The sequence below is a fragment of the Olea europaea genome, chromosome 21 (assembly GCF_002742605.1).
Source record: "Olea europaea var. sylvestris chromosome 21, O_europaea_v1, whole genome shotgun sequence".
NCBI classification, from domain to species: domain Eukaryota; kingdom Viridiplantae; phylum Streptophyta; class Magnoliopsida; order Lamiales; family Oleaceae; genus Olea; species Olea europaea.
This window is the reverse complement of record NC_036257.1, coordinates 10,058,941-10,070,385: the sequence shown is the minus strand read 5'-3', so window position 1 is coordinate 10,070,385 and position 11,445 is coordinate 10,058,941. Positions and strand designations below refer to the sequence as shown.

Genomic DNA, 11,445 nt, shown 5'->3' with positions numbered 1-11,445 from the left:
GAATTAAAATCAAAATTTAATCTATTCCACACAAGGACTAAATTGGATATTACATATCCCCATCCTACAAAAAATGTCCATCCTTCCTTGCTATGCTATGCATTATTGAACTTAGGAGGCTTCACCGAATAAATAGTTATATAATTCGTAAGAGTAGATGTACAAACTTTTCTTACTCAACTTCTGATATCAACTAGAAATTATAATTGGCAACAATCGTGTCGGTGAAAGCTCCGCAAAAATTTAAAAAAAAAAATTAAATTAATTTCAACAGATAGATTTATCATGCCTAGGCAATAGATTGAAGAGTTATACTACAAGTACAGAAAATATTTGACGGAATTTTTATATATTGACACTTGACAATTTTTCATTGGTTTTGAGCCCAAAAATGACGGTAAATGCACCGTACTACTTGCACATGTATGGATTTTTTCTAGATTGAATTATGAAATTAGCTATGGTCCATGTGTCAATTAAAGTTATTTATTATTTCTTGGCTTCTAGAAGAAATTAGTTTATATGATATAATAGTGTTGCCCTCTTCGCCTAAAATTATTAATTATACATAGAAATGTCATAAAGGCTATAACTACCGCATTAATATCTTCAATATATGGATTGCTACAATAAGCATGTCATTTCATACCAAAATAAATACATGGCAAAAACATAAATATATAAATAAAAATGTGAACATCGTCAGCACACCTTCCACCTTGTGGAGAGCACGTTAGACATTTTTCGATTAATTCATTTTTATAATTATATGCTCATTTAATTTTTTATTATTTATCTTTATTCTTTTTCTACGATAAATAACTTAAAATTAGTGCAATTCACAGCCCATTGAAAGTGCTCTTTTCTTGCTTCCCATTTTGTTTGTCACACGTAAAACATTGCACATTGTGACATTGGAGTTGTTATCACGAATAATTAGAGAACAATTTAGTAAGTATTTTTTTTTTTAAATATTTGTAACAATTCTCTTTATTGGAATCTTCATTTTATTTTTTCAAGAAATATTTAATAATTTCTTCTTATCCTTTAATTAATATACTATTTATATGGAGTATTATAATTTTTATCTTGTTAAACGAAATAATCATAAAGTAAGAATGGAGAGACGAACACGTTCTATTTTGAAAGTTAAAATTTTGAGTTCCTGCAGCTTATTTTAACTATTAACTCTTTAAAATAGATTATATCTTATAGAGTTTTTTAAAGATACGCTATGAAGTTATTCACCCATCAAGTGACAAATTCATATTTCAAGTATAAATAAAATTTTCAGTTAGTTAATAATTCACGATTTTCAATTTTAGAATGGGAATCACAATATTTAGTGCTTGTTTGGTGGGGATTTTGTTAATTGATTTTTTGACCGTTAGAGATAAAGTGGGTTGTACCTGTAAGAAAAAAATTCAAAAATAATGGCTAGAATAGTGAAATAACGATAAAAAATTAATGTTAATTGGATTAAAATCCATACCAAACATTATCTTACTAAAATATTCTTTTCTTTTACTATTTCTGGGTGAGAAATGCTGCACGGAGCCTGTACAGACACACACATGTGGTGTCCATCCTCCATGTGAGATGCTCTGTACAAACCCTGTGCAATAGAGCACAGCACATGATCTGTGCAGGAGTCATTTCTCTTTCTAGGTGGATATGAAATAAGATGTAATAATTAATTAATCTAGAAGAGCAGCTTGATGAATTGTCGGTAATGTGAATCTAGAAGGCAATAAAAAGTCATTCAGCGTGGAATATGTTAACATCATTTGAAAAATTGACAAAATGTGTCCAAAGGCCGACACTGTTGATTGCTTTTATTTAAATGAAAGCTACTATTGATTTGTGCAAATCCATTTCACTTTTCTGTCTTCTACTTTTACACTAGAAGATGAAGTTTCTTTATCGAGATTTAGTAATGATAAATTCATAACATTCAAATGTAAAATTTGACCAGTGCGATCAATTTACACTTTATACAATGACAAATTAAAGTTTTAATATCTTGTATTCATCACTAGGAATGGTAATTTAACTCGTTGGACTGGCTCGAGAAAGAAAGGGCAAACTATCTTTAAATAGGCAGCACACGGCAGCCTATGTATTACAATAATAATAATAAAAATCAAGCCAACCCAACTAAGCTCGATAAGACCCGAGTTCAAAACTCGAGTCGAGCCTCGAATTTTTGGCTAAACTTTAGCTCAGTTCAGCTCGAGCAAAAAAAACTTGACTTAATTTTATTTGAATTCAACTCGAGCCTCGAATTTTGACTCACGAGCCGGCTTGATTCGACTAATTGACATCCCTGTTCACCACTAATCATATGAAAATTTTGAATTACAGATGATAGTAACCTAAAATTAAGTGATTTTTAAATAATTGAATAAATTCGTAATCTAGGTTCTATTTTTTTATTATATGTTAATGGTAAAATAGTATTCTAAGGAGCTCATTTGGTCTTGTCATCTATCTATACTTTTTTTTTTTTATATTTTTTTATTTTTATACCCAGGTGTCCCAGCTTCGCCAGACTAAATCCTGGACCCCTAGCCACCGGCCCCTCAGTGACTAGCGGAGATAAACCGTAGGTTGTGCTCTTGTTGGATCACAGGTTCCCACCCGATCTAAACTCCTGGCCTCAAGAGAGCTTTCCTCCATAGTGATTAATCCACCAATAAATTGCCCCTTTATTGGATCAAAGGTTCCACGCTGAGGTTGCGAGCGCGCCAAATGTGATTGATCCACCAACTCGAATGTGCCCTGGGGGGCTGTCATCTATCTATACTTAATTTTACGTCAAAGCTTGTTAAAGCTCCTAAAAGTTTGAATCTTGGTCTTACTATCGACCAACGTTTTATATTGTTTAGAATACTGGTAAAATTATATATGAAAATAGTAAGAAAAATTAGAATTGAACTCTAACTTTTATATAGTTTTGTTATGAGTTTCCATGTCTTTAAAAGTGAGGTTCCGAGTCTTTAACTCTTTTAAAGATGTGCAACCAAAATTGCTATCCACGTCTTTGATGACGTGGGACCAAATATATAAAATTTAGATGAGTCAAGGACCCGAATGTTTATAATATTTGGGGGTGTTTAGGCCACATTATTTTGGTAATAATACATTTTTGAATAGTGTATTGATGAGAAATGTATGGTTAAAAAATAAGGAAAAGTTTTTGATTTGTGTGTAATATTATTTTATTGAAAAATGTGTAGTTGAAATGATGTCAAATCACTGTTTAAAAATATATATTTTTTGAAATAATGTGTCTCAAACGAGCCCTTTATATAGCAAGGTTGGCCCACAAGCACATACTGCATCACCCACTCGACAGGCCTGCCAATTTACCCAACTTTTAGGCCAAAACCATATGTAGAGGGAAAAAATATCCTGCTGCCAAGTGCCCACCAGGAACAGTGAAGCTTTATAGGGTCGCATGTAGTCCGCATCTTCACAGACATATCTATTTCAACACGGCATTTAATTCAATCTATTTTTTGTGTTTTTCTTCATCAACTAATAAAAAATCGAGTACACGTAACATGGTTCGAATTTTTATGCGCCCCATCTATAAAATAAAACCATCTCAACGTTTATTTTCCCACCTGACCTAATCTACTCTTGCACAAATATCTCTCCATCGCGCACACAGATTCTAAATCTATCATGTTCCAAGTATTTGTTGAATAATCACAAATAGTACTTCCATAGAATCAATCTGTTGTTTGTGCCAGTAACTCTGTTGATCGACAGGAAACAATCAAGAATCTAGCCGTCTTGATAAGCAAGTACCATCATATTTTGCTTAATATCTTTTCTTCTCAGAGATCAAAAGAAACATGGCATTTGAGCAATATTTTATGCAGGAATGGAAATCCATTCCCGACTCTGAAAGGACTTCTCCTAACTTTGATTGCAGCATCTGTTTGGAATTTGTGTCTGATCCTGTAGTTACCCTTTGTGGCCATCTCTACTGTTGGCCCTGCATCTACAACTGGTTTCAGATTGCTTCCCTTGATTCAGACAAGAACCTACCCAGATGCCCAGTTTGCAAAACCGAAATATCGGAAAAAACGATGGTCCCTCTCTATGGCCGGGGCAATTGCCTCTCGGAAACCGAACACAAGATCAAGAATATACCGCCTAGGCCAACAGCTCGTGCCATACAAGATCCCGATCATCAAAATCGACGTAATTTATCTGATCCTTATTCCAGTAACGTAGAAGGAGATACTTCGTCTCCAATTGATCTTTCACATCCCACGATAGGGATGTTTGGAGAGATGGTTTATGCCAGAGTTTTTGGCAATTCAGAGAGTTTATACTGGTATCCTAACTCGTACCACCTGGTGGGAAGTAGTTCTCCTGGATTAAGAAGGCAGCAATTACAGGCTAACAAATCTCTCGGCAGAGTTTCGATTTTTCTCTTGTGTTGGTTCCTTTTGTGCCTTGTTCTATTTTAGTTTTATATTAGGAGTTTTCGCTAACCTTTCTTGATCCCATGTGTATAACTAGTTATATATTGATGCAATAGTGTATATATGATCTTATCTACTTCTCTGCAGTAATTTCTTATCCATTGTTCTTCATTTTTATGCTCTGATCTAGATCCAATGTTAAACAAATTCATCGGTAGCACACAATTTACCACATTCTCTGTAAGAAACGAAAGGGGAAAGTATTTACTGTTAAAGACCATTCAGTCAGTTGGATCAGATGGTCAATATTGTATCTTTCACGAGTGGAAGCGTACTATTCATACAGGAATTATTTTCTTGTACAACCGCGGTTGACAACTACTGCTGACAATATACTCGCAAGAGGGGGGTCCACGATTTTTTTATTCAGTATGGGCCTCCCTCCCATTGTCAACCCCAGTTGTACACATTGCACAACTGATTCATACAGAGGTTCCGTGAGAATAACGTCTGTTAGGAACCAGCAAGAGTTTCAAAATTTCTTTATCACTTATTTACTCGTATTCTGTCCCAAACTCGCAATTTCTTTTATCTTGTGGAAAGTGTTGTGATGTCCTATCCTTGTTAAAACAAAACAATTGTCAAAAACAACTCCCAGAGGAATAGTCTCTACGTTACACAAATTGCCTTGCCCACCTGTGTCTCGAGTAGGTTAACGGCATCACGCTGAGTGACGTAGTCCGGCTTGTTGAAGTCAGTGGCAGCTTTGGCTATTTCGGAAGGCAGCATTGTTCTGCGAAAATATATTTTGATTTAAATCATCGTAAGTATACGATTCGTTAACAAATAATAAAGTAAATTTTGAGTCCAAATATGATCCCACAGAGATTGATTTAGTTTGACTTTTATTACCGCGATTTTAACCGAAACAAGAGTAATAAGAATTAACTAAACTAAATACAAATTATGTTTAATGCAAATTGTTGTATTTGATGAATGACACAGGTACCAGGATCATGAATTCCCATGTAATAACTCTTTTTAGTCTTAGTTTTACACTTTGACAACATATTGTATATTGAAGAATCAATGTTCTGTGGATCAATCAACATTTGTCTTGCTTCCAGCGGCAGGGTGGAGGTTCGAATTTTGGTGGGAACCTGCAGCCAGATTTATTTGGTATGGAACAATCACTTTGGAGGAGGATCTCTTGTGCGCAGAAGTGTACAGGCGATGGGGGGAACCTGTGATCCAGTTGAGGCATAACACGTGATTTACCCCCTTCAAGGTTCTAGGGGCAAGGATCTTGAGGGTCCAGGATTTAGTCTAGTGTATGCTGGGATACTTGGATATCCAAAAAAAAAAAAAAAAAAGAATCAATGTTCCTATTATATTCAACAATTTCTCTCGAGTAATATTAAATATATTCTCATATATGATCCAATTATATCTCTATGATGGATGCTAACATACAAGAATGCATGAATTTTTATGAACACTTAACGATTCATCTAAGACATAGCGATAGATCTATATCCTTTATCGGACTGTATGATGATTTATACCATGTCGAGTGTATTTTCCTTTTTTCTAATGCATAAAATAAGCCAACATATTCACACAATTACCGTGCATAATAATCGTGAAAAAAAGAAATTCATATAAACCATTCAATATTCAAAACATGTTTTTGAGATCAACTATGTAAAATTAAAGATTAAAAAGTCATGCTATTCTTTTATTGTTCTTCTAGTACGAATAAATCTAGCCTGACATGTTAGAAAGAAGAAAACAAAAGAGTATTAAAGAAACAACATCACAAATTTAAATCTTCAATTGAATCATTGGGTCTTCAAATCAATTTTTGCGTTCCTTGCCTCCTTCTATGCTCTAAAACCCTATGAATATGTTAGAATGTGTAATCAACACTTTTGGACAGCTTTTGGGTTTTAAAAGATGTCCAAAGATTTGTTTCCATACGAATTTAAATCATATAAGGAAACCAGATTTATAACGAAGTACAATTCAATGCTATAGCATAGTTCATTAAAAATCAAGCCTTCAAGTCTCTGAAAATAGGCAGGCAACTACATGGAGAATCCTTCTATGCGACTACATAGTATTGGCAAACTTCCAAAAGTTGCATTTTAGTCCTCGAACTCCGTTTTCTTGTTTCTTAACCTCTTTTATCATTTTTTCTTCTTCCGACACTTCATGTCTTCACCAATTTGGTCTTTGCTCTTTCACATTCTCATTTATGCTTTCGGATCATCTTTCAACTATTTACACTTTGGTCCCTGAACTTTGGTTTTCTTCAATTTTGGTTCTTTTTCGCTTATTTTTCCTAGTTTTCGCCATATTCATCAATGTTGTCATACAAAACATAATTTATATAAAATCAAGCCATATTTCAACATATTCATCAACAATTGTCCATTTTTTTAGTCAAAATAAATGTGTAAAACGCACTTATCAAATATCTCTACCGCCACCTTGAGCAGAGCCTCACTGTTAGAGCCTAAAAAGTCTATATCTTTGTCACTTCAACTTCAGTGAGTCGGCTTCTATTGCCTTGCTTGGAGTCAAGTCCTCACTGCCACCTCGTTCTCGTCTATTGAAAATACATGTGTTATATGAATATTCATACTTATAAGTGATTGAAGCGAATCATACCTTGTACCCACCATCATAAAAGAGTCCAATGAACAACCAACAACTGACAAACAACACGTTAATAACTCAAACAAATACGATAACTCAAATTTGATATTGATCCAACACTGCATAAAGTTGCCAGAAGAATACCGAATATTAATCCGTGATAGTGAAGATGCTTTCTATGTAGTCTAGAGTTCAAAAAAAGTTCCAATACTTTTTCCTTTATGCCATAAAACAAAGTATTCATGGATTGGGGCTTTGATACCACATGGATTTTGTGATTGCAAGCAAGATATGAGATGTGTTTTGAACAAACGTAGCTTCAATCTAAATCAAACGAGTAAACAATTATCAATTTAAGATGTGTTTTGTAAATAAACTTAACTAAAATAACTAAGATGACCTCCTTAAATATAGCTAAGAAGCTTATGAGATTAGGTAGTTAGGAATTTTTATTTCACTTAAGTTGTTTTAATGTTCATCGAATTTTAATTCACTCAACCCCGTTTTATATGTGCTAACAATTAAATTAACCTAATGTAACTCGTGATCTCTTTCAACTAACACTAATCTTATTCATATGCCCGGTTTACTATATCTCTATGTAAATTCACACACATATGAACATTTTAATCTACAAGAATTCTATACAGAATGCATAATATATAATTATCTCTCGATCTCCTGAAACACCTATGTATTGATTGCTTTGCATTTTTCCATCGTAAGCGTATGATATCATAACAAGTAATATAGCGGACCTTTGAGTCTAGATTATTGTTCACACGAGAACTATAATTCAATATTTAGTTTACTATTTCTTTTGACAAAACCAAACATGAATTGTGATTGTGTTGATTATTTTTCTAACTACTTCTAATTAATTGAAATAGTAATATGCACACAAAGGTACGTCGAAAATTCAAATATGGAATTGATATTATGGCATAACAATTTCATCTATTGCTTACCTTTAAATCTTAATTCAAGATCCATAAATATAGTTTAGTGTTCAATCGAATTCTTCAATTGTATTCAATTTATCCATATCGAGTTCTCATTGAGTTTATTTAACTAATTCGATCACATATCTCTATGTAATCAATCTTAATTAAATGCACTATTTGTTCTAAAAATTCATATAACAATCGCAATAGTTAGTATAGGTATCTCCATATGTTACATTAAATATTTATATTTTAATATGTGGTTTAAATCTAAAACTCACCTCTCGATATGTAAATTCACAAAATCATTGAATTAGTATTCATAATTCAAAGCATTAAATACATAATAAAAATCCACACATATACAATAAAAGAACTTGAATCTTGAATAAAAGAATAAAGGGTCTCAATAAATTACATTGTTTACCCTTATGAAAAGCGTAGATATTTATGATAGATGAAGAAAAATAATTAACAATAATGAAGTACATCATCGAATTTTGAATGGATATGTGGAGAAGTGAATGAATCATGCATCAAATTCATCTCGTCTCAAATATTGATTCCAAGCCCTAGCTCTTGATTTCTTGTTTTTCTTATTTGATTTTGCTCTCTCAATCGCAAATTACGTTCTTATGTATTTCAATGTGTGAAACTACTTTCAATTGCCTCTATTGTATTTATAAGCGCTTCCATGTTTTCATCGAATTTGGAGTTTTATGTGCTTTAAAAAGGCCAAAATCCGCATCCCAGATAAGCGCCACAACTTTATATTGCGCAATTTGGTAGCGCTTTGGCGCCATGATGTAGCCAACTTTTAGATAAAAAAAATCAGCACTGCGCATCCTTGAGTATTTTTATTATAACCTTTTTTGTTGATATCCGATTAATTTTATTCAAATTGAATTATAAAGATAACTCAAAGGGCTACAGTTTTATTATAAGTAGCTCTTTTCTGATTCGAAGGTTTGCTAGGTCAAAAATGGGTCTGAATTTTTGGCTAAAAATTTGGAACATCCTTGTACTGTAGAAAATCAATTTGTGAAAATGTTTTGATCGTATTTTTCTCCTTTTGACTTTTAATTGCATTGAATTGACCCCTAACATTCTAAAATTTTCATTGTGAGGCCTGACATAACTTTTGAGTATTTACACTTTTAATATTATGCAATTTGGTGGCGCTTTGGCACCATCATGGGGTAAAAAAATCAGCATTATGCATCCTTAAGTATTTTTTTTTATAACCTTTTTTGTCGATATCCAATTAAGTCGATTCAAATTGGGTTGTAAAGATAACTGAAAGTGCTACAGTGTTACTATATGTAGCTCTTTTCCAATTTGAACGTTTACTGGGCCAAAATAGGTCTGAATGTTCGGCTAAAAATTTGGAACGTTCTTGTGCTGTATAAAATCTATTTATGAAAATATTTTGATCATATTTTAGTCATTTTGACTTCTAATTGCATTGAATTGACCTTTAGCATTCTAAAATCTTTATTGTGAGGTCAGATACAACTCATGAGTGTTTTTGCTGTTCAGTCCTCAAACTTTGGATCTTATTCTTTTTCACCAATTTTCACTTCGTTTTTTCCATTTTACTTCCATTCATCGAGTTTCATCTAATAAACAAAATATACAATAAAGTAGGCTATAATTGTTCAAAAGAACTATTAAATATCTATATTTTTATATTCAAATAAATGTAGAAAATACACTTATCAATTACCCGAGCTAGAATCATACATCACCTCTCGTTCTCAATACTACCTTTAAATCAATCAAATTGGTCCATGCAATTGAATTATTAAATAAATATTAAATAATAAACACGTATTAAAGTGATATGAAATCTTGGAAATGAATAAATGTCAAAAACCCTAAGCTACATCATTATCCTAACATAAAAATTTTTAATCATTCATAACGTTGAAATAAAACAAATAAAAGTTAAACGACATCATTGGGTTTAATTCCAATAAACAAAATAAAATTCATTCCAAACTATTGTTGATCTTCACCAAACAAATCCTAATAATATTTCTTCGTTTCCTTCCTTTCATATTATGAATCTCTCGGCAAATTGATGGAACGTGATTAATTCTCAAAATTCTTGCACAATTATCAATAAATTGGTGTACAAATTTTGGAATTATTTTTCCTAATTTTTCTTCCAACTTTCGGCGCCTGCTATCCATGCCTCTCGAATCCCACCAATATTTCTTCATTTCCTTTCTTGAGTATTATGAATCTCCCGACAAATTGATGAAACGTGATTAATTCTTAAAATTCTTGCACAATAATTGATGAATTTATCTACAAAAATATGGAATTATTTCTTCCAATTTTTCGCGTCTGCCATCTGTACCTCTCGTTTATTGCTTTTTTCTTTTTAAATTTTTTTTTAATTGCCGTCAACTTTTTTTAGTCCAAAAAAGAAGATTTCTCACTCTTCCCCAATTGATTAAGAATAATGCTATCTAATACTCTGGTGCTATAATATCAGTTTAGGTGGCGTTCTTCCACTAATCTGCCACCAGCTCTCTGTAGAAGTCTATTACTATTAGGATTTGACTTCAATTCACATTCCCTTTGGGGCAATGAGTTGGGAAGGCCCCTTTAATGTGCATTTTGTTCAATTGGCCTTTGACCAAACTTATAAAAATAAAAGGAGTTTTAATTATTTAAAAGTGTCAAAAGACTTCTTTACCCTTAACTTGTAAAACAAAAATGAAGAAGAAATTGGAGTTTTTTTCTAAATTTGTTGGAGCCATGACTTGAACCTTGGAATGCAAGAAAATATTTTAACTCCACAACCATTATGGCAAATGATGGTTCTTTGTTTCCTATGAGCAAAATATATATATTACATTTCAAAAAATTGTTTTATTCTCACTTCAAAAATAAAATTTAATTAAAATTAAAATTTAACAATAACCCACCGATTGAACCATTAACCCGGTAATTTTTTTTAGTTGATCATCGGGTTGGCTCTAATAACTATGCATTCATGTTCTAACACACACAACATTCCCTTCCTTTATATTCAAAAAATCTTCCTCTTCAAAATCATCTTCTCCTTAGAATTCGAACTCTTCTTTTTAAGTTTCAGGTCATCTCTTTTTCGTAATTGATCTCCAGTGCAACCAAAGTTTTAACATTGTCCACAACTTAACAACTAGTCGAAAATAATTATTGAGTCATTTATTTATTAGACACATATTATAACACACGAAATTTTTTAAAATAAATTTATCGTTATATTTTGGAAAAAAAATGGAGAAAAAAATATTTTTTAAATTTATATCTTATTTAAAGTCCAATAATTAGATTTTAATAAAAAGCGATGCAGTATATCGATTTGTACTCATTTTAAAGCTTGTAATTAATAAGAACTATTC

At 32.2% G+C, this 11,445-nt stretch overlaps 1 protein-coding gene across 1 annotated transcript; it reads left to right on the top strand.

Annotated features, from left to right (window-relative positions):
- Positions 1–3,553: 3,553 nt before the first annotated feature.
- LOC111370573 (E3 ubiquitin-protein ligase RMA1H1-like) lies at positions 3,554–4,619 on the top strand. The gene has a single exon (XM_022992342.1). It carries the CDS (start codon positions 3,864–3,866, stop codon positions 4,485–4,487), a length of 624 nt encoding a protein of 207 aa, XP_022848110.1. The 5' UTR covers positions 3,554–3,863; the 3' UTR covers positions 4,488–4,619.
- The last annotated feature ends 6,826 nt before the right edge of the window (positions 4,620–11,445 follow it).

Bases quoted from the DNA above. Each gene is read 5' to 3' on its own strand.
- LOC111370573 (XM_022992342.1), top strand. From the start codon at position 3,864: ATGGCATTTGAGCAATATTTTATGCAGGAATGGAAATCCATTCCCGAC.